This window comes from Cryptomeria japonica, chromosome 10 (genome assembly GCF_030272615.1).
Source record: "Cryptomeria japonica chromosome 10, Sugi_1.0, whole genome shotgun sequence".
In the NCBI taxonomy this organism is placed as follows: Eukaryota; Viridiplantae; Streptophyta; class Pinopsida; order Cupressales; family Cupressaceae; genus Cryptomeria; species Cryptomeria japonica.
The window spans coordinates 314,139,605-314,164,788 of record NC_081414.1 but is presented as its reverse complement, the minus strand read 5'-3'; the positions used below and the strand labels follow the sequence as shown (position 1 = coordinate 314,164,788).

The 25,184-nt window shown below is 37.9% G+C and overlaps 1 protein-coding gene across 1 annotated transcript in view; it reads right to left on the bottom strand.

Annotated features, from left to right (window-relative positions):
- Positions 1–1,996: 1,996 nt before the first annotated feature.
- LOC131041780 (AP-4 complex subunit epsilon) overlaps positions 1,997–25,184 on the bottom strand; it is a 151,923-nt gene continuing 128,735 nt past the window's right edge. Inside the window, exons 10-11 of the mRNA XM_057974988.2 lie at positions 6,769–6,912; positions 1,997–3,711 (exon numbers count right to left, since the gene is read on the bottom strand). Coding sequence (XP_057830971.2) covers positions 2,551–3,711; positions 6,769–6,912 — 1,305 coding nt within the window. The 3' untranslated portion in view covers positions 1,997–2,550. The remainder of the gene's footprint in view (positions 3,712–6,768; positions 6,913–25,184) is intronic.

The window sequence follows — 25,184 nt, the reverse complement described above, 5'->3', positions numbered from 1 at the left end:
TCAAGATTGTTCAAGGATGATGGGAATCAAGTTGGACTGGGATTAAAGTTCTAAGGATGAGATAAATGGATGTTGGGTTTGGATTAAGGCTTTGGGCATAGATTAAATTTGGATTTGGATTACAAGTATGGATTTAAGAATAATGTCGATTGATATTGGACATGGATTAGTATTTATAGGATGGATTGACTCAAAATTTTATTAAGTACATTAGCTTTAAATGTTTCTTAGATGTACCAATTTTTTGAGATGTGTTGCTAAGATAATGATATTCTTAGCTTGCTTTTCTAGATAAAATTATGTAGACTTTTTATGCCCAAAATTTTAGGTCAAACTCTATAAACCAACATAAGGGGAAGAAAGCATGAGAAGAGAGAAGAATTGAGAGTTTTAGTAGACCCAAATCTCTAAATAGATGCAGGCGTTATGAAGCCAAGGTTGGTAGACACAAGAACCAAAGCATAAAGATAAAGGATAATATAATAATAATAAGCAGAGAAAAGAATGTAATAGAAGATGATGATATTTATCATAATAATAAAAAAAGAAGAAAAAATAATGCAATAGAAGATAATGATGTGACTTATAAAAATTCTCCATCATTTTTTATTGTTTTAAGCCATCTGAATGCAAATAATTTTTTACAATATTATATACGAAGAATTTCATAATCATATGAAATATACAAAATTGTTGAACAAGATTCCTCCTAGTCCTGTTCACCAAGAACAATTTATACTAGTGGCAGAGATGAAGGACGAAATAGAACAATGAATCTAATATCAATTATTTAAATTCAGTATAGCTACCTCATCTGATGTTAATTGAAATGCAACATATAGACAATCAGTGATGAAATGCTTTTGCTCGACTGTCCCCTGATACCGATGAAAAATTGTTTTGCAAGAGATTCTGTCGGCTCTATGCAATTATCAAATCGTGAAAGATTTAAAAAATGATGATATCCAAATCAACAGTTGACTTTCAATATAGACGCTGGCCATAAATCCATTACTGCACACAATTTTATATATAAATTACCACGGAGGCTTAATTACTATCACATGCTAGAGTCTAATAGAGCCAGCATCGGTCATGTTAAAAACATCGTGCTTTACTTTATTGTTTTGATAATTAAACCAAGATTCTGAATTTAATGCTCAGTTAAAATAACAATCGAAAAATTGTTATAATTTTATTTTTGCTATCAATTTGCTTGCAGTTGTTTCTATTAAAAATGGGCTTCTCACGGTCTCTTGTCAAAATCTACAAGAGGAAACTGGAAAATACCGTTGCTTTAACGTCTAGGGTATCCAGAAATTTAGTCTGAGGCTGTTGGGATTGCTGAAACAAACGAAAAAATCCCTTCCGACTTCAGCAACCAGGAAAGTAATTAAATGCAAAATAAAGAGAACTCAATTCAGAAAAAAATCAGATGAGAAAATATGATGGAATAAACCATCACTTTTGAGAAGACAAATAGAAGAAAGGAAATTAATACTCGTCACTTTCTAATTATCAACATCAAGATAACCTTAATAACAACGAGTTACAAATATGTCGTTTGAACATTATTGACCATAAGTATATTGTGCACACTTTGTAACAAGACATGTCAGGAATCAGGGCACTGCAAGCAACAATTACGGTGCAGGGATTCCATTCTTCATTGTCTTAACATGTATCTTGAAATCCAGCTAATTTCAAATTAAAGACTACAGCTGTAGCAAGATTCCAATCTACATTAAAGACTACAGCTGTAAAGGATTCCAATCTTCAAATCGTAATGTCAATTTGAATCTTCAACTTACAAATATTCAGAAAAAATTAAACCACACTAAACTGGAAGGCACACAAGTGACATGATAAGTCGTGTTCGCTACCTAAAGGACTCCCTGAACAATGCATCCATAAGCTAATGCTATAATAGTCCAGTAGCAAGATACATGCAATTTAATTATATTGAACCAGTTGAATCAGGAGCTCATATGCAAAATAGTGACAACAGGGAAATTATTACCACTCAGCAAAGAACAAATATTCCAACAAACACCTTAGTACACTTATTTACTCAATTAGCTCTTAGAACACCACAATAAGTGTTCATGATCATGACGCATAACCCCAATGGAACAGTAGTTCTCAAAATCTCTTACAGGGGGAATTTAAGGCAAGGCATTCCAATAAAAGGACATAAAACATCATTCTCCTATTTGGAGAATTTCATCTAATCTTGAGTTAACAAATACAGGGAGAAAAATGGAAGAGATGATCTACAAAGCTCATATATCTAAGCCTAAAATTCTAAGATACATGATGGACAACATTTTGAATTCCGCTATTCACTTCTCATAAAACATTTAGAGTTCTGCCAACACAAAAATCATTCAACTGGGAAAAATAAGCACCTGCAATCTCAGCCGAATTTAGCTTTTGTATTTTGCATTTTGCTCTCTATTGCTTCCCTTCCATTCTCTGATTCTAAATTCAGCAAGATAGAATTACCGTATTACAGAAAAACGAATCTGAGTCATTTGCAATCCAAATATATTAACTTAGCAGATCTCTGAAAAGATTGGGGTTCTCCCCTGTTGGAGTCACTCCAACCTGTCTAGATACTGCATCTTTATGTAAAGAATCCTGGGGAGATTCCCCCTTTTTAACTGATGGTAGAGACTGGCTAGAAATAGATTGTGCATTCAAATTGGATAAACCAGTTTGCATGACTGGGGCTCCCCCAAGTAAGTCATTTCCAAGGATATTTGATGCAACTGGAGCACTGGAGGCCGTTGGTCCCAAAGAAACACCCCCATACAAAGACACAAGATCTACTGGTGAACTACTAGCAACAGAAGCTGCAGGCTTGGCTGGTGCCGATTCTAGAGGACCTTCAAGAAGGCCCTCTAGCTCCTTGAATGGGTCATAGGATACTTTCACTGCAGGGACTTCTTCACTTAAATCAAGGAGATCTCGTGGAGGTGTTGCTGTAACATTTTGAGGAATGGTTTCCACTCTATTAGGTGCAGAAACTGCCGTCTCTGTCTGAGTCTTCTCTGGATGGATATGGTTACTCTTCTTATCAACTGGTTTAGAAGCCTTTGTAGCAGATGCTTTTTTATCAGTTTTTGAAGATGATGATCCAAATAATGAAGCAGCGAGCTTCTGCTTCTCAGTAGAGACTTCGTTTTGCTGCCTTCTATCCACATGTCTTGATTCATATGAGCTCTCTCGGTTCTGCACGCCAGTCGCTTCTCCAAGAGCACTTACATGTGACCCATTATTGGTTTTGTCAATGTTAGCTGACGAGGCAGATGTTGCTGAACTGGAAGTATAAGTTGGTCGGCCCCATTTCTTTTGTACTCCATCTAGTCGCAGCTTGAGGCCATCAAAATTAGACATTTCAGCATTTGCTGGAGACGAAACAGGTGCAGATAACTGCATAGCTCTTGCATAATTTGAGTCTATCACCACCTCAAATTCATTTGATGTTGAGCTAGATACTTGGATAGCTCTGGTTGGCACAGGAGCCTTTGGAATTTCATATGCTTCAAACTTTAAAGAATGACCAACACCTTCAGTTTGATCTTGATGAGTGCGAAAAGCATTCACATTACCTATGTTACCCCGCTCATTCTCAGGAATATAAGGCCTTGCTCCTTTCTCCAAAGATGATTGTACATAACCATTCAAAAATGTCAAGTTCTTGTCTACCTGGGAAGCAGCATGGAAAAGCCAATCAGTAAACTCTATAGAAGTCAGAAACAAAAAAAACAAATTATCATAGTGCTTATAAGAAAAATAAAAGATTTTAGTTTTAGCTGTGCTGAATATAATACAAGCGTTCACATTTTTTGTAGGTATTATAAATTTCAAATTTATTGAAGACAACTGTTTGCAATGTCCATGTTGCAGAACCAACGAAAATTAACTCATGAATGGAGATAGTTAGTCACTTAATTCTTATTGCGAAATTTCTGTGAAGCTAAACAGCTAATTTTGCTGCAGTTGCACATAATAACATATGCATAATCATAAGCACAGAATTTAGAAGACACACAAAACTAATTGAAGCAAAGTGATCTGACAATATCAGTAGTCTTCAGTGGTGCATTCCTGGGTATCTGGACCACATCCCTGACATTACGGATGTTCTAAGACACCCCCTGCCTCCTCTATTCCCCCTCCCTCCATCCCCTGCTTTTATAAAATTTTGGGATTCCCCGCTAAAAAGTGGGGCCCTTTTTCCAGGGCTTTGGGAATGTCAAGGCATCCCCTAAACATGCACTTAAAAAACAGGAAAAAAATATTTTAATGTCATAAAAATATTTTTTTAAGTTCTTAAAATATGTTTAGAAGTCATCAAAACCAAAAAACAAAAAAATAGATTTTTTTCAGTCGTGAAGAATAAATAATAAATGAGAAAAAATTGAAAAATGTGGAATAGACAACTGAATTTCTCCCCAAAATGGAATTCTGTAGTTAAACTTTAATGGATTTTCCCATGACAACCTGGGCATGTCAAGAATTGGAGGCTTTTCAAAGACTGAAAACGTAAAGCCGATTTTATATTTCTAAGATCTTGGAGCTGCTTCCAATATTATTGTGGAAACAAAAGCCCTATAGAGAGGACTAATTTTGGCTAAAAAGGTTGGTAGAAGTTGTGTTAAAAGAGATTCTCACTTGATCATAATGGCAGTTTTGAAGAAAGATTGCAAGCATCTATTGTTGCATAAAATTGTATAAGATTGTACGAATCTGAACAAGGACTTCAAGTTCAAATAGATAGAATTCTAGCATGTCAAATGAAAAGACCACATGGTAGCACAGACTATTTGGCAAACTCTCCACCCAGTATAACAATTTCACTTTATTTTCTTCCTTCCCCAGACCTGCATTTTGATTTGTCAAAGATTATTAAAATTGAGGTTTGAGTGTGCAGTAGGTTTTGGATGGGTGAAATGGGTAAGTGTTTGGTTGAGTATTTCTGCTGCAAAGATTGTAATGATTTCTTGTGTCCCTTGTCAATTGAAATCTAGATTTTTGCCCTTGGGCTCAATTGTTTTTGAAGCATTCTCTTCCCACCGGCCTCTTGACATTTATGGCAAAGCCAGCTGAAGAAGACTGTGCAGAAATCCAAAGGAATGCTGTATAGCAATTTCAAGCCAGCTTGGGCTTGGGATCAGGTTTGGCAGTTTGCCTATTTATTCCCCAGCTTTGGCAGAGCTGGGATCAGTGATACAATATAAAATATCAAAATGTATGAAATTAAATACAGAACACAGCTGGTAATTTATAATTCAATGTCAACTGTCAAATGTTAAAGATTAATCAGATTGGTTTATATTAGTGCATCTGCATATGGAAAATCAATACATCATCATATTGCTCTTCATCAAGAGCATCAACATCTTCAGCTAGTTTGTTGGAAACTTTGAACCAAAAGCAGTGGCATTGTCGCTCCCACTATCTACACTATTCAAGTGACCCTTTTTAGAAGCCTCATGCCCCTTAGCCTTGACCAAGACTATGGAAAACTAATTGTTAGGGTGTTTTTGTTCTTTATCTTTTTTGTACTAAAAATGACCTTTTTGTCCCAGAATGGTTCACCCTGTGTTTGCTGAGACTGTTTGATTTCCCTCCCTGGTTCAGATAGTACGAAAATAATGTAATGCTCAAAAAAAATATGTGTACCGCAGTTTGATCCAGCACAGTAATTGATCAGTAGATTGAAGGAGATTTCACATGTACCCTTTGAAAACAAATTGCATCTTAGGAGAGATAACCATTCCAAGTCTAGTTGCAGTTTCAAGAAAAAAATGGAGAAAGTTGTGTTGAGACGAATAATTGGGAAGCATAGCATCTGATGACAGTAAACACCAACAATCACAATAAAGATATACGATTCCAGTCCATGTACCTTTCTCCAAGCATTAATGTTATCACCCAAGCTACGATGCATGCAAAACAAGGTGACATCACCATTAAGGTTGTAGAAATTATTTCCTGATATTTGCACAAACTGACAGGCAATAATCAACTACTATATAGCACAGGTCACTGATAGTAAAAACCAAGGTTCATGGATGCAGAGACTTTTTACAAGAATAATGACCAAAATCTTAAATATCTGGGTAGAAGAAACATTTGCCCACTAATTAGAACAGCATAGATATATAGTATCATCTCTTGATAAAGATCACAAAAAGAAAATGAAATAAAAAACTATCATGCTCAGATCACAAACTAAATTATCCTCTCAGAGACTCTAAAATGTAGATAACTGGGTAGAGATTAAAAAGAAAAGAAAGAAGGTCCTGCAAAGAAAAAACAGGATTGACAACCTGAATTTAACCTATGAAATCACCTTAAAATCAATAATCATGACAAAAAAAATGAAAACTGTAATCAGAAGAAACTCTAATGCATACGGAAGCCCTTACTAAATTGAAAACCTCAGAATTCTAATGTTATTTATGTAGAGGACTGTACACTTTGAGAGTTTCAAAATGACAAATCCTAGCCATTTCTAAGTATTCCATTGCATCAGTGAAAGCTACAGAGACAAAATCCTAGCCATTTCTTAACAGTCAAAATAAAAAGTATTAATATAACCCACTTGCTAATGTAACGGTTGAAAAAATTGGAATTAGCTTAAAATTGATGCTATTTCCCCAAATGTCCGATACAATTTTATGTCTGTAACAAAGAATTCACAATGAAAAGAATAAGCCATGTAAAAATGTCAGAAGGATAAATGATTAACATAACCTCAATGTCTTCACAGCTTGCATCCAATGGCATCACACTCTCAACAGTATCAGCCTCTAGCCCTATCAGTGCCTGTAATTCATATGCCCGTTGTTGCAAGTCTGTTGAATGGGAAGCTGAGAGTTCATCAATTAAGGAATGGCACTGCAAAGAGACAAAGTTCAAAAACATATTGCTGATGAAATTGATATTAACAAGACAATTGTAATAATTTATTGGAACAAACAACCATCATTGAGAAGCTACTTTAAAGATCATAAGCACACAAGGAAGTTAAAAAAAAAATTAAAATGATAGACTACATGTTTGACATGGAAATCCTGCTTTGACCTCAATCAGAAAATGTGTGGAGCAAAAAAAGCACCACTGAACTAAATATTGTCTATTGACACAAAACAAAATAATTCAGCCTTTATTTATCGGTATCCTATTAGCTTTTAAATTGCATTCCACTGTGTTCTAATAATGTGTGCATTCCATATCCTAACCAATATCATAAAAGGGGTTTTCTAAAATACTGCCACATCCATAATGAATACACTACTTATATTAGCACTTGCATCTATCAGTACAACTTGCCGATTAATCAGAAGAACTTGAGATAGATTTGATAACTGGAAGTTGCAGAAATTACTCTAATTAATAACTTCTTTCCTCAAGAGATCAGGATGTCTCTATGGATTTGATTGTACATCTTTAGATGGGAGAGGCTGCCATTCAAAATTAATCTCAGGAAGATCATTATGAATGAATTTCCTGAATTTAATGAAACTACCACAAATGCTGAATAGATCATTTTCACTGATCTAGGTGTGCAATGTGACACGATGTCACATTTATAACACAAAATTTGGATGTACCGTTAATGTTTTGGGAAAAGACTTGAGGCCTTAATTGAGAGCATTCATTGCTACAGTAGACAACATGGGATGGATTTGGCTACTACCTACGATTCTCATAATCCAATGTGGATTACTTTGTGTCACTCTTCAGCATGTGGAACTTTTTGGTGCAAATTGGAGAATGGTGCATCTTAAATTACTGGAAATGTACTCTATCCCAGGACCATTCTTGCTTCATCTAGTATTTTGTGTTTCATGCACTAGGCAAAAGGCCATGGTTCAATAATGTATATGATGAATGCCTTAGATTTATATATGAATCATTGAATAATCAAAATTTCAGATATTTTTTTAATTTCCCTTAAGTTTTTCATGGGCGTACCCTACCCTACCCTACCCTTAAAGAAAGGCCTTACACCAGTGGTCCCAAAATCACATAGTACATACTATCATCATCTATGTTCCTCATCCTAAAACAATATGTAACACTGAAAAAACACATAGTTAGAGCCTAATTACTTCCCTATGGTTTGAACACTCAAGGTTTTTGTTTGGTTTGGAGCCTCAACTCTTGGAGCTTGATTAAAAACAATAAAATTATGAAAAATGACATGCACTATGAAGGTCCTTGTGGCCTCAAGGGCTCTAATTTGGGTTTGGCCCCTCTATTATTGTCCAATTTGTAGGCCTCCTTAATTGCAAAATTGGTTAGGTCTTTGTAATGTCCTCAATTTTTAAGTAACAATTAATTAAATTGATTTTTATTAAGTTGTCAAAAAAATAAATAAAATATTCAAATGATGCCTTAATATTGATTAATTTGATTGAATAATAAAATATTATTATTATGTCAATTTATTAAATAGAGTTTTCCAATATTCAAGTTGGCCTAATTTCTAGATGTTTCCTGGAGCTCTTTATAAGGAGGTTGGCTGGAGAAGTAAAGCATGCTTTTGGATTTGATGAACGATTTAAGATTTTTGGAAATGAAAACCTTCAGGAGTTTACAGAAGGGCTGGATGAAAACCTAGTTCTTCCAAAGGGGTTGATTCACAACAGAGTTCACAGCTGGTCCAAATTTGAGATAAGTTCTATTTAATAAGAAATTCGCAGAGGTTTATTATTGCTCCAGAAATCAGTATGGAAATGTTCCCAGATGACCTGTTTAGCAGATAATGTATTCCTGAATATTTTAATATCTATTGATGTTCAAGGCGGGCCTATTTGGTAGGAATAATAATATTGGTGGTGATCGATTTATATTATGTTGTTTATTTCCATCGTGGGTTTTACCATATTGCCATAGTGGTATTAATATTGGGCCTTTCATGAAATGGGCATGATAAGGTTTATATGGGCTGTGAAAAATAATGTCTGAGGCTATCAATTTTAGCTATTAATATCATGAGTGTGGGGTTGATATATTGGCATAAGGAATTAAGTTTGGCCATTTAATTATTTTCTATCGGGCTTATGTGATATTGCCATTAATGTATTATTCTAAAGTGAAGAGCCAAATAAATAACCGATTCCATAGTTTATGGCCAGATTAATAATTGCAGTGCTATGGTTAATATTGCGATTATTATCGAAGCTGACCCAAAAGATTATTAATTGCAGGTTGCTTTAAACACTGAATATTTGTAGAGCCGCCTACTTCCCTTGCACATCTGCTGGAAATTAGAAAGGCCATCTATGAGTGCGATGCTTCTTTGTTGCTTGGGCCACTGTGTGAAGGAATTCAGCTTGAACAGTCATCTCCCGACATGCTGAAGCTTTGTCATCTGCATCTGTGCATTTGTATTTCATTACAGGAGTATCGTACCTGAACTAGAATACTTTGCTTTTGTCTCTGACATAGCAAAGTATTGATTTGATTGCATTGAGGTGGATTTGTGTAGGCTGCACAACGCACATGCTATGAGATACGACACCACTCTAAGGTGCCTCATCAATTCCAACCAGCAGAATACCAATCACCTTCAGGACCCCCACAAGCTGCTAGGACATCATCACCAGGTCAACTACTATACCAGGCGGGGCAGGCCCTTGCTCCGGACCTCTTTCCATTAAAGGTTCATCCCGGCCGGCCCTTACTGAAGCTAGCCATAATGTTGCTGGGTCTACTGCTCCTAAAGGCTGCTGGGTCAACTGCTTGCTTCTGGATCCCAATGATCTATACGTGCTGTAGTTAGCTTCCAGTGCTTATTCGCAGCATTCTGAATCATTGTAGATGAGGCTGGGCTCTGTATGTATCCAATATCTTGCCTAACAGTTTCCAAATATACAGTCTATACATATGATTATGCAAGGCCTCTATAATTTTATTGTTTGATATTTTCAAATACATTGGCTATTGCTTGATCATTTATTTATAAGAGTCAGACTCTTGCAATCAAACTGATCTGGGTTGAGATTCAAAAACAAGACCTCTATAGGAGCAGGACAAATATTGTCTGTAATCCGTATGTGACAATGATATGTAATGTGCCCTATTTGTAGGCTGTCGATTCCCAAAGGGAAACATACATTACTACTTATCATGCTACATTAATTGCCATATTAAATAACTAGGTTGCTCATACGCCCAACCTTAATCTCCTTCCGATTTCCTAGTCCTGGATGGGAGACTTGCTTGTATAGGGCGCAATGATACCATCTCTAATGCAGCCCAGATTACCGGAACCTCAGTCCATTCACCCTTGGGGCCTATAGCCCAGATTTCAGGATCCTCAGATCTTTCACCCTTGGGGCTCATCTATCATGAGTTGGTTTTACTCTGCCTCTTCCTAACAACATCAATCACACCACTCCTCAGGAAAAAGGAATTAGAACTGGTTAAGAGATTGGGACTGTAAATATGTCAATATCTTGTTGTACTATGAATGTATATGAAATTAAGTATTACTGTCATACATATTGCAGTCTATATTAATATTACTATTAAATTCTGCATAAGAACATTATCAGGCTTTATATATTAAGCATAAGTATTAAGCATATCCCCATGCATACCACCAAGAACAAGGATGTTACTTCCTGTAACTTAATAACAGTTCTAATCTGATTTGATCCATGGCGATGTCACTGGATGCTTTTGATTCCTTTCCTCTATATCTCTCAATGTGAGGGAGAGGTCACACCTCTTCATCAAGTATGCCCTTTGGCAAGAGACACACCCTTTCACCATTAGCACCCTTTGAAAGAGTGCAACTTTCATTATTTCTGCCCTTTAAAAGGAAAACAACATTTCACAATCAGATCTGCACTTCTGGTTCCCAAATTATTCCCCCTTCGAATGAGTTCTCTTCTCCTTTTTATACCTCATATTTGGGGGTCACAAATTATCATTTCATGCCTTTTAACCATCCATTAACTCAATTATATTTAGTTATATTCTTTTATATTTTTATTTTATTTTATTTTAATTCTTTTGTATTTTAATTTTATTATTATTATTTATTATTAAATTCTATTATCAGAGTGAGGACATTACATGATAACCTATATTCAGTCAGTTAATATCTTATTGATCATCTGAAGCATATTGATGATCCATGTGTATGAAGTCTGGAAATTTGGTACTGCATATTTACATTTGTGCATTTCAGATTAGAAATCCTTAGAGGGATATTTCAGTCTTTGCACACTTTGTTCCCCTTGCCCTGTTTGTCCATCATAAATGTTAAAATTAGAACCAGAAACATAAGACACAGAAATCTGAAACTTGGCAAATCTCACAAGAACAAGATACACAGAATTTTATCCTAGGAAAACCCTCCACCTGAGGGTGAAAAACCCAGCCACACCAAAAATCAACCATTATTGAAGGAACAAAATTTGAATACAATGCTCTCAAGCAAAATTGTTAACGCTTAACAATCAATGGTAGAAGCTGATAATTTATTAGAACTGAAAGCTTCTACAAAATATACAGAATAGCAGAAGAAGAAGATACAAAACTCTCAGCTTAAGTGATCACATATAATAGACTCTCTCTTGTGAACTTCATACACCAACACAAACGGCAACACGCCTTTTTAAAGGCAAGGCTTGAAACATCTCTAAGATGGAGGAAGACAAAGGGCCAACACTTCCTACATGCAAAACCCAAAGCAGCACTTACATTGAATGTCGTTACATATTTTGCCACCAACAGGTGCCGAATATACCATCACATTGAATGTCGTTACATACTCCTCCACCAACAGGAAAGCAACAACAAGGAGATTTCACATCATCGCAGCTATAATGAAATCTCCTGCAGCTATTAACATTAACACTCCCTCTTAGCAAAGGAGATATCATTTACAGATATTCAAGTCATGGAGTCTCTCAACATGACAAACACAATGGCTACACTTTATCACGGATTCTCTCAATGTGATAGCATGATGGATTCACTCAACATGATGTTCACCATGGCTACTCCCATGTGTGAAATAAACACAACCTCTCATCATGGAGTCACTCAACGTGATGTTGTCATGGAGTCTCTCAACATGGCATCCACCATGGCTACTCCAAGAGGGTGGAACGAGGGCTTTCACCTCAAACTTCTCTCGCAGAGAAAAATGCATTAACAAGGGCTTGCACCTCAAATTTCTCCATCGCAGAGAAAAATGCATTACAAGGGCTTGTACCTCAAATTTCTCCACCACAGAGAAAAATGCATTAACCAAATCTTCATGATGACGTGGTTCCCTCTGAACCTGATATCAACCTTCTGACCTCCTTGTCCAAGGTTGCCTCTAATGAAATGACAGGCTCCTTCTAAAGCTGGATGCCAGACTCCCTCTGAAGCTGAAATGCCAAGCTCCCTCTGAAGCTGAGACCATCCTGAGATTAGAACAAAAAAAACTACTCGCAGTCTGCTCCCTCTCACTGGGAGAGCCCCCTTGTCTCAATTTTAATATCTCCAGAGTTGAAGCGATCAAGAGGTATGGAGTATACCCCAATTCCAAATCTCCCATCAGTAGAGTGACCACCACTTCCAGCAGTATGAAACGTAATGAAAGCTCGGATGATGCTCTAATACCATGTTAAAATTAGAACCAGACAGGTGAATGTCCCTTTTTTTCCTTTTCGTTCCCTTCAATGTACAGATTTCTTCCTATGAAAGCACTCAAAAAAACATTGTTTGAATAACACCAAACAATAAACAAGCAACCCTGCCAGAATCCTGAGGCCTCCTATGAGGGAGATGGCCTCAGACTTGCTCTGATACCATGTTAAAATTAGAACCAGAAACATAAGACATAGAAATCTGAAACTTAGCAAATCTCACAAGAACAAGATACACAGAATTTTATCCTAGGAAAACCCTCCACCTAAGGGTGAAAACCCAGCCACACCAAAAATCAACCTTTATTGAAGGAACAAAATTTGAATACAATGCTCTCAAGCAAGATTGTTAACACTTAACAATCAATGGTAGAAGCTGATAATATATCAGAACTGAAAGATTCTACAAAATATACAGAATAGCAGAAGACAAAGATACAAAACTCTCAGCTTAAGTGATCACATATAATAGACTCTCTCTTGTAAACTTCATACACCAACACAAACAGCAACACACCTTTTTAAAGGCAAGGCTTGAAACATCTCTAAGATGGAGGAAGATGAAGGGCCAACACTTCATACGTGCAAAACCCAAAGCGGCAGTTACATTGAATGTTGTTACATATTCTGCCACCAACAGGAGCCGAATACACCATCACATTGAATGTCGTTACATTGAATTCTGTTACATTGAATGTTGTTACATACTCCACCACCGACAGGAAAGCAACAGCAAGGAGATTTTACATCATCGCAGGTATAGTGAAATCTCCTGCAGCTATTAACATTAACAATAAACATCCAATCTACGAAACACTAAATGGGCATTCCCTTGTCAAAAGCTGCCTAAGTGTTCTCTTTTACATTCCTCATGTCTCCCAACACTAAATGGGCATTCCCTTGTCAAAAGCTGCCTAGGTGTTCTCTTCTACATTTCTCATGTCTCCCTCATGTGGCTGAGCTGCCAAAACTGCTAAGAGTTGCCAAATTTCTTTATGTGTTGGGGAAGTTTCAAGTGTTCATTGATGGTTAGTATTAACCTCTCAACACCGAACACACAGTTTTGAATCAAGTCAAAATCCCCAACATGAGTCTTGATGGAGTGTTCAATGGTACTTTGGGGCAATTCAAAAACCAATACCTGCTCCCTACACACCGTTCCAAACCATGGTGAAAATGTCGACAAGGCTCAACAAGAGTTTGAATTTTCAACGAAGGAAAGAAAGGGAAAAATATGGTGAAAAAAGAAAGGTGTTTGTCAACAAGTTGTGCATAGTTTGAAACTTTCAAAGAAACGCCAACAAGGGAAAGAAGTGAATGTATTGGAAATTCTCAATGTTCCCAAACCTTGAAAACCTTCAATAGGGTCAAGACATTAAATGTTCTACCAAAAATGAGGTGAAATCAGCTAAGTGAAGAAGGTCGACAAGTTCACATTTAGAATGCCGACAAGTTCCTGATATTCTCAATTCCCTACCTTCCCATTGTCCAGCCCCAATCTCCTTCTCTGAGAGCACCTTGATACCTTACCCGTCACCTATGTTCTAGTTCATGTTTCCCTCCCAAAAATGATTCCTGCAAGCTCCCTTCTCCTCAACTTGCCATGTCCATGGTTGCTTCTAAAACCCAACTCTCAACTTTCTTTGTCTCTTTGTTCCTGAAAGCCCAAAACTATAAGAGGAACTTGGACTTTGGCACTCTTTAGAAATTATTAGTGCATGGCATAGAATAATGCAATAAATAAGAAATTAACATGTTAATGTTAATTTATTAAATGTTAGTTTTTAGTTAGTTATTGATTCCTATGTTGAAGATAAATGATTGATTTGTGTGTTTGAGCCTCATGCTCTTTGTTTTTTCAATTTCAACATGGTATTAGAGCAGGGTTTTAGGACCTCTCTATTTGCCTTCCATTCACTTGTATTTCCTTCTCCAAAGGGATGCATACAATGACCATGCAGTGCAGACCACACGCAATAACCATTGTTGTTCGTTCACCATTATTGCATTTTTGTCATTAGAGGCACAATGCAAACCGTGTACAAATTTGTCAGCATTCATCATCCTTCTGCATTCGTTTCTGTCCTCTCTTTCCATCTTGTTCACTCTTTCCATTGTTTACACTCTATTTTGTTCATTTCATTCACACACACACGTGTATGTGTATGTGTATGTGTATGTGTATGTCAGACAATTACAAAAAACATACAGGATAAATGCATTACCATACATAAAGTGCATAACCATAGTATATGTCATGATGTCTTATGATGTCTTTTTCACGTCTTAGGCATGCTCTTTTTTGTCATATTAATATACTGACATCATGTCATATATTGACATGCTGCATACCATGGCATTCTGGAAACGACTTTCTCACTATGTGACATGATGTCTTATGATGTCTTCATCAGGTCCTAGGCTATAATTAGTTCATGCTGATAGAAGCACCAAATTGTAGGTTTTTAATCACTAGTTATTTGTAGATGAAGGAAAAGAATCTAAAGATTATTTTCTTCCATGATGAGTCTAATAGTCCTTAGATTATAACAAAGAAGATAATTTTGGAGGGTCTGTTTAGATTCAAACTCAGCTAAATTTCAGGATTATAACATTTCTGTGTTTCACAGTGAAACCAAATCTTGCAAAAGTGACTAGGGCTTTGCAATTCTCCAGTGGTGCAATAATTTTGGCCTATGCAAATGGCTCAAGCATCACCATTAGAGCTCTTCATCAGCAATCATGTGATCCAATAACAAATTTTGAATAATCAAATCAGATTGAAGAAGAAAAATTAGAATTTAATGTGTGAAAAAGGACATTTTGGAGGAAAACATTGATCAAAGTTAAACAACATAATTCAGAATTCAAAGCAAGGTGCATGATTTGATCTTCACTTCAATCTGCTATCTATCTGAGCTACCAATTTTTGGTCCCAGGAATGAAGTAAATGCAAAACATTTGATTTATCTTCAGCCCTTCCATACTGTCAAATTTCAATTCCCGTTGCCATTTTTTATGAAGTCCCACAACCAGTTGAGCCCCTCCGTCAGTACAACTACAAACCCTAGGATGCTCTTGAAAAAAAGCACACATATCCCCACATGATTTGTCTAGACACTAGTGCATAGCATAGGAAATCCACACATAGCACTAGTGGCCTACAATATTTTATCATTCAAGGGCCATTTTCAACCACTGTTCTCTAGCTGATAAGATCTAACTGATGGAGAAGTCTGAGTTGGGAAGGTCTGCATAATTCATATACTAGTAATTAGGGTCGGTGCCTCAGATCTGAGTTGGTGCTGAGTTATGAAGTTAGGTGATTGGTGTGGCTAAATACCAATGTTGCAATCATTTTTGAATGGGATCAGATGGTAGAGGACATATTTGGTCCAACCACTTTGGAACCTGTATGCAAAGCCATTCACAAAATGGTTGCAAATCATTCGGGACAAATACCTTGACTCAAGTGATCCATATCAATTTGTTGAAAGGTCAATAGCTAGAAGCATGTACTCAACAGTCCAAGTCAAATGGCCATGGTCCCACAGAGCAAGCTATATATAAAGTGTTGCAGAAAGGTAAGGTTAAGGTGGTTAAAAAGTTTTTAACCTTTCAATTATGAAGTTTTATTTGTTTCAAGATTGTATGGATTTATTATGCTGCTCTTTGATGGATATTCAGACTGTAAAGGAGAAATTATGTTCTCATTAAGCACCATTATGTTATTGGTACATTGTTCTGATTTAAAATGGTGATTTAACTTAGTCTCACTAAAACTACAATGTCTTTCTCATTTATAATAAATTTAAAATTTAAAATTATTTTGGAAAGTTCTTTATCAAGGGAAAAACAGGTTTTGAGGGGACCCAAAACCCCTTACAACAGGTTTTGAAGGGACTTGAAACCCTCGAATTTTACAAGGATCTAGAACCCACAGAACAACGCTGCCAAATGATACAACATAGAAAATCAGCAGCCCAACCTCAACCTAATCACCATAGATAAAACATTGAAGAGTCTGCTGAAAAGTAAAGTAGGCCAAAGCCCTAATCAGACAATACCAAAAGATGACTAAACAAGAATGTCCAACGGTTTTATCAAGGCTCCCTTAACCTTTAACAAATACCAAGGGTTTTTCCAAGCACCCATAACCTGAACCTTAGCAAACAAGGATCCCAATTCCATTACAGCCAAATCAAAGAAGAGAAGCATTACAAAATAATCTAGAACTAGAGGGTTTTAAAGGCTCCCCAAATCTTCAGGCTGGGTTTCGAAATGGCTCCCAAAACCATCAGGTTGAAACCAGCAAAGATAATTCATCTGAAAGTCAGCACCCTTCCAACATCGCTCCTCTCCACCTCAATAGGAACTGAAAAGACACAGACCACCATCTGAAAAAGCCAAGCTCCATTCAACCACACAAAATCCATCGGCAAAGGAACAAGACCACACTGATAAGCAAGATTAATGGGTTTTAGAAGGACTCCCAAAACCTTAAACAGGAGAAGAGGTAAAAACCATTCAAGCTCCAAACAAGTAGGCACCACCAAAGTCTCCACCTCCATAGGAGACAAGTGACAGGGACCCAACAACCTAGAGATGATAGCATTCAGATGACCAACCTCAACAAGTAGGGTAACAGAGACCCTCAAAAAATTCCATCCAAATTCATCCAGCCAACCACTCTTCCCCTCAATAGAAGAGTTGTTCACCTCTATAGAATAGGCTAAGAATAAAAGAAAGATGAAAGCCATAGCCACACCATTGATCCTTTTGAGAAAAATAGGAACACTGAAGCACCCAGTCCACACCCCTTCCAAAAAGAAGCAGGAACAACAACCCTCAAGAGTATACCCAAAAACACAAACAAATAGGGCCAAGCAAACCCCCACCACAAAAAACAACGGCCTCTAAAAGCAAAGATCTTGAGTAAGAACCTCCTGCAACACCAAAGCCCTTTCCTTGAGCAGAGGATCCCCAACCAAAACGCATTCTAAGGGAAGAGAATAGCCCACAAGCTAAAGGGAAAGCCAGAAGACAAAAACACCAGCTAGAACTTCAAAGACATTTGCCTCTCCAACTCCACCCGGATCCCAAACTCCCCCAACGCACACGCACAAGAACAGTGCACAACCACAGTCGGGAGATTAACATTGGTCCAAAAACCCATCCCGAACCACATCCAACAAGGCAAATAGAGCAGAGAGGAATCCAAGAAAACCCGCATTATCATCGCAGCTCCATCTCAACACTCTTGAAAAGCCACAAGCCAAACCGAAACACACAGAGACAGCACCCAAACATAGCGTATGGGCAAGCTGCAAAGAGCAAACACCTCCCACGAACCATAGAACTGAGGGGGTACAAGCCACTCCCACCTCAATCTCCAATCCGCCATCTTCCTCCTCATCTGCCTCCTCTGCATCTTCTTCCCCTGCAGAAACCCTAACCTCTGAACCACGCCCACTCCCGCTCCTACTTATTTTGGAAAGTTGATGAAGAGGAAAATATTTAATGTGCAATTTGATGCAAAAGATATCGGCATTTGAATGTTTGTGAATAGAGGAGAAATAAGGATTTTGGAGCCATAATGGTGTAAAAGATTTTACATTTGTACATTGTAGTTGGATCCACAATCAGTAGAAAATGGCATTGAAAGGAAAATTTTCACGAAAGGGAGCAAATACGAGAGAAGCCAATTGTCATTATTGCAACACTAGAATAAAGTCCCAATGTCAGAGCTAAAGTTGATTATAGAAATTATTAATGCACGAAATAGAAATATGTAATAAATAATAAATTATGTTAATGTTAGTTTATTAAATGTCAAATTTTAGTTAGTTATTAGTTATGTGTTGGTTGTTGGGTAGTTAGAAGAAAGGCTTTATAAAGCCATTGTAATGTAATAATTTGATTTTGAAGATGAATGATTGATTTGTGTGTTTGAGCCTCATGCTATATGTTTTTTCAATTCCAATAACACCATGTCCCCAATGCAAAGTCCTTGCCAAACCCCAAAACCCTAACTCCTGCCTTGTTCCCCCCCCCCCCCCCCCCCAACAAACCACCAAGGAGCTCAAACCTCTTGGGGAACCTCAAAATTTGGCAACAAATCCCTAGTGCCAAGTCCTCCTTGCTCTTCAGTCCTTGTGGTCACCTAACCCTTAGCTACCCAAGCCCCCTTCAAACCCCAAGCCTCCACACAAACCTCGCACCTCTAAACCTACTCCCCATTTCCAAGACCCAATCCCTGACCTATTCCCTCTCCAGTCACAATCCTTCTCTAGACCCAATCCTCGTGAACTCTCCCACACTAGCTCTTTTCATAATCCCCATTTTTTCTCGTCACCTAAACCCCAATCTTCTTCCTTGCAAGTCTTTACAAGTTGCCTAAAAATTCATGCCAAGGCTCAGATTTCTATTTCACCTACTCTCCTGCCTTTCATAAATGCCATTAATGTCTAGAACTATTGCAGATTGAAGGAAGACAACTCCCCATGCCCCTACAAGTACAAAGAATGTGATTGGGAAAGATTTAGGGTACAAAAATAAAAATAAAAATCATATAATGGAGGTATGTGCATTCTCTTAGAAAGTACCAATTAGAGGACCTTAAACTTGAATGTGGTTTTCTATGCTCTCCCATGGGGATTAAGTACCCATGGAAACTTCATTTTTTAGGAGATGGAAAAAACAAGAAACAAGGAAGCTTGGCAAAGGAAAAAATTGGCTCAACATAACCTATAGGTTTTCAATCTCTAGCTCTGGGAATAGAAATTTGATATTGTTAAAATTTGGGTTCATCCCAAATTTCTCATAGACATTTGTAACCTTTGAAGAGTGAGTAACTAAAGGAGACCTTAATTGAGTGTTTCCTTCTGCATGGTATGCATTTTTGGATGTGTGTCGATTAGTTGATCAGCCAGAAGATTGTAAACTCTTCACAAAGCTTTTGTGGAGTACCTTTTTCAAAAGAATAAAGAAAAGATATGGCTATGTTTAAACTTTAAAGATTACCAAATAGACCCATTTAATATTCTGCAAAAATTCATTGTCTTTATAAATGTATGTGTAGAGCCTAGCTCGCTTGTACATTCTAGAAAACAGTCTTCATTAAGTTGTGTTGATGTGTTTTTTGTACACATGCGAACACAGAATAAAATACCAAGGTATCTTATCCTCTCTTGAACAAAGTTTCCCGACTGCTGAAGATCTCGCCGAAGGATCAGTTGGAGTAACTCCAAGGTTCTTGTATGTAGGATCTCTACTCGTGGATAAGCTCTTTGCAGTACGATGTGATTTTGCTGGAATCACAAGGGAACTTACATTTGACGACCTAAACGTCTGATTTGCTTTGAATATTACTGGAACGCAAGATTTCACTGGCCTAGATTTTGAAAAAGGAAAAAAGGATAAGGGCGAAGGAAGGATCTAATTCTAACACTAAGAATGTAGGAGCAATGAATGGCCTTTGATGAAATTCTAACTAAGTCTTGCTTTGACATCCCAGGACCATCTCCACAAGATTAGTGCGATCTTCTAAGGAAAGCTTTATGATTTTCAGATCATTGCTACAGACATGGACACCATCAGGCTGATGCATATCAATGAAGAAGCGACAATTGAAGTTAAGATTAAGCTGAATGATTTCAGTTGACTACACAAGGCAAGTGTGCAATCAACAAACTGCTAGTAGTATGGATATATGAATTTCACCATCGATCATACACATTTCTTTCACTCATCTAATAACATGAAATCAAATTTGAGAAGTATAGAGACCATGCAAATTGTTGAATCGACCCATAGAATTCACCATTTCTTCAATGAAGTTTACAAATCTCTTACAACAATATCTTGGCAACAATCTTTGCCTTCTCTTTCTATTCTACTCTAACTATTTCCTACTCTCTGACTATTCACTATTAGCTATTCTAACCTCTATGAACTAACTATTAACTCATAACTCACTATTAACCCTTACAAATGAGGAGTCGGGGCTTTATATAGAGAACCCTTTACAAACAGACGGCTCTGATTGATTTAGAATCAAAGGCTAGGATTACAAGATAGAAACCCTAATTAGGGTTTGTTACAACAAACTTCCTCTAGCCAATGAGAAAATTGCATTCCAGGAGTGAGGACCAATAGGAAGCAAGGGTAGGTGCCTCGAAGTTTGTGTCATCTCCGATAAATTAGGTACATTGAATCTGGACACGCTGAGGTGGACCAGTCTGACTGGAGGAGTGATGACTGGGATGCCACCTTGTTTGACACTTGTAACTTGGTTGATGTTCAATTTGATGAGGTTGAGAAGCTAACCTTAATTAACTCTTCTGAAACTATCTGCTTCTTCAACGGACCCTTGCTTTGACCTCCTTTGTCTTTGATGTGTTGGATGGATGGTGTACCTTTCCTTGAAATGCTGGCATCGCCTTTCTTTGTCATCTTATGGCTCCTTAGTGTGGCGAAGTCAAGGTTTTGGAGGTAGCTGGCAACCCCTTGAACACATTGAGTCTTCCAATGCCTCAAAGCGCCTTGAGTCTTCCCTTTTGCCTATGGAATGTCCTTGACGATGATGGACTAGAAGAGGTCGTCCTTGACGATGCTGGACTGGTTTTCTCCATCTACAAAATAAACCAAAAGGTGATTAAGTACATATGACATATTCATTTCAACAAAGCCTTTTCACCTTAAATCATCAACAAGAAGACTTTAAAATAAAGTTCATTCAAAATCCTTCCCAGGGACGAGCCCTATAAGAATTTCGCCCTTGACCCTTTGGAAGGGTCAGGAGCAAAATTTGCTATTTTGCCCAATTTAGACCTCTTTTCATCATAATCTCACAACTAACCCTTTGTCTAGCTCAAACAAGGTAAAAAAGTAGGAATTTCAAAGGATTTCGCCTTGGACCCTTTGGAAGGGTCAGGAGCGAAATTTGCATTTTAGGACAAATTCCATCATGTCTCTACTCCAAAATGCCTTCCAAGGCAAGCATACACTATCCTTCTCCTCACCAAAGGCTAGGAATCCACAACTTGACCTTCATCATGGGCAAACTAGGTGATTATGAGAATTTCACTCTGGACCCTTTGGAAGGGTCAGGAGCGAAATTCCTTCTTTAGGTCAAAACTCACCTTTGTTTCATTGACAATCTCTTTTAAGGCAAATCCACCCTGATCACTGACTTGGCTCAACATTATCTTGGAGGAAAACATGATATTTTGTGAATTTCGCTCTGGACCCTTTGGAAGGGTCAGGAGCGAAATTCACCTTTTAGGCTTAATTTTCCATCTCCTTCACTTAAACTTATCTAGACTCCCTCATTTTGAATCCATTTCTCAACTTGGCAACATTTGTTTGATCCTCACAAGGCCTAAAAAGGAAAATTCGCTCAAAAACCTAGCCAGGGACAGGACCTATCCAGAATTTCGCTTTGGACCCTTTGGAAGGATCAGGAGCGAAATTCATGTTTTAGCTCAATACTTGCATTTGTGGTGATCAAAAATCATTCAAAGGCAATCCAAAGGGCTTCTCTCACCTAGATCGAGGCCTGACTTAGCACAAAATTTGAAGGATAAGATGGATTTTAGGGTTTTCGCTTTGGACCCTTTGGAAGGTTCAGGTTCGAAAATCTTGTCTTAGGCTTCTTCCTCCATCTTTTCAACTTGAATCAACATCAAAAGGCAAGAAAATACTCCTCACTCATCCAAGCTATAAAAACCCAAGTTTGACTTGATTTTGCCAGGAAAATAGGTGATTATATAATTTTCGCTCTGGACCTTTTGGAAGGGTCAGGAGCGAAAATCTTGGTTTTGCTCAACTCCTTCAAATTCATGGATCACTAGCAACTTGAAGTCACTCCTAAGGACCCCTCCCATCTCAATTTACTTTAGTCTGCAATTGCCTTGGCATAAAATTGGGAAAAAAGGTGGTTTTAGTGAAAAAATTTGCCCTGGACCCTTTGGAAGGGTCAGGAGCGAATTTCCATTTCTAGGACAAAATCTCTACCTTTCATCACTTTCAAACGTTCCCAAAGGCAACAACATGTCCATTCTTCCTTTCAACATGCCTTGGATATCAAAATTTGGTCAAACAAAGAAGGAAATGAGTTCTAGGTAGATTTTCGCTCTGGACCCTTTGGAAGGGTCAGGAGCGAAAATCATGTTCTAGGCTTGATTGTTCATTTTTCCACCTTCAATCTTCTCTGGGAGGCAAAAATAGATCATTCTCCACCTAAGGAACAAGGTTTGAAGCCCAAACAAGGGAGCAAATGAGGTTTATAATGAATTTCGCTCTGGACCCTTTGGAAAGGGTCAGGAGCGAAATTCACCTTCTAGGCTAAAATCTTCATCTTTAAAAGCGTCCAACTCCCTCTCAAGGCAAGAACATGCCAATTCACCCTCCAACATGCCAACGCCTAGCCAAAACAAGGAAGAAAATAAGAGCTACAAGGATTTTCACTTTGTACCCTTCGGAAGGGTCAGGAGCGAAAATCTTGTTTTGAGCTTGATTCTTGATTTTTCCAACTCCAATCTTCTTTGGGAGGCAAACATAAACCATTCCTCTTGCATCTCCACCAAGATCCTGACTTTGGCTAAGGGAAAAAATGAGTGTTTTCAAGAATTTCGCTCTGGACCCTTCGGAAGGGTCAAGAGCAAAATTCACCTTTTAGGCTAGAATCCTTCATCTTTTCCACCTTTACTCACTCCCTAAGGCTAGAACATTCAAAAACACCTCCAAACATGCCTTAGAAACTAGGAAATTGGTTTGGACAAAGAAGAAATCAAGGTCTTCAAGGATTTTTGCTCTGGACCCTTTGGAAGGGTCAGGAGCGAAAACCTCACTCTTGGCTAGCTTTCATCATCCCAAGGTCTAAAAACTCTTCTTCAAGGCAAACATGTGTCCAAGGCCCCCAAACCATGTCTTAGAAGTTACAAATTTGGTCATGCTAAAGAGCAAAATAGAGGAAATATGAATTTCGCTCTAGACCCTTTGGAAGGGTCAGGAGCGAAATTCTCATTTTAGGCTCATTTCTTGATTCCCTTCTCCTTTCCTTGGCTTGGACATAACTTGCTAGGCCTCCTTTGATCTCTATCAAGCTCACCTTGGCATCCATTTGGAGACTTTGTGAAGAAAATAAGGTTTTATATGAATTTCACTCTGGACCCTTTGGAAGGGTCAGGAGCGAAATTCACCTTAGGCTATGATCCTAACTTCATTTTTTCGCGTTTCTTCATTCAAACAAGTGCTTTTACCTTCATTCAAGGCTAGGAATGGGTTAGCTCATAGTTTGGATCAAGGTGGAGTGTCTTGTAGAGGAATTCGCTCTGGACCCTTTGGAAGGGTCAGGAGCGAAATTCCTATTCTAGGCTCAATTCACCTTCAAACTGACTTGACTTTGTCTTAGACTTGATCCTAGATCCATTTCCTTCCTTATCCTTGCAAATTTGCTCAACCACTCTTTGACTTAGGCGAGACCTTGAGTCCTTGGTGAATTTTCGCTCTGGACCCTTTGGAAGGCTCAAGAGCGAAAATTGAAATTCACTCTGGACCCTTTGGAAGGGTCAGGAGCGAAATTCTACATTTTGGTCTCTCCGTCAGGATTCATGTATGGAATATAACATTTAAGTATACTTATACTTTAAGTTATATTCCATATATACTGTCAGGATGTTTGAGAGTGGTTTCGGACCTCCAGGAGTTATGATGCAAAATCTAGTTTTTGGAGGATTCTTCAGTTTTCCAGACTTGTCAAATTTCAGGATCAAGAAGACATTCCAGACTTAGCCAAATTTCAGGGCATTTGAAGATCAGGATGACATTCCAGACTTCATCACTCACCAACTTGACCTAGCTCAGACCTTCAAGGATGATACTCACTCACCAAGCAAGACACAAATAGCAACAAGAGCAAAACCAGGCCCTAAGGAAGACTCTCAAAGAAACCCTAATTCTGGGGCCCCGTGGACTCACCCTGGCTCAAGCAAAGCCTGCCATCCTAGTGATCCCTCTGGCAACACTCAGCATGCAAAGGCCAAGAAAGCAAACCCCAGAAAGCAAAAAAGTAGGGGTCCCCACTTGCAATGGGGCGATGTCTGAATACGTCACAACAAGTTGTCACCATTGGTTGCAATTGCTGCATGTTTGCAAATGAATTCAATAACTCTAATGCCCAAATGGATAGACAACAATCTATCACTGGCTTCATTTCCCCATTATCTCACATCACACTAGACAAATCAATCTTAGAACATCATTTAATTTGTGTTCTAGGTAGTTTTAGTCATGTTACATTTAAATGCATTAAACAAAACTAGGGGCTATTTTGAAAGGCATTTTGAACAACTAGTGTGTCATTCTATCTGCTTAATTGGGTGCTAAACCCTGAATCCCTCAAACCGTCATACAAGCACTTAGTGACAACCGAAATAGAGGTGCACTACACAATGGCTATGGTTTGTGTCAAGGTAGGTGTTTAGTCATTGTAGTGATATCTATTGC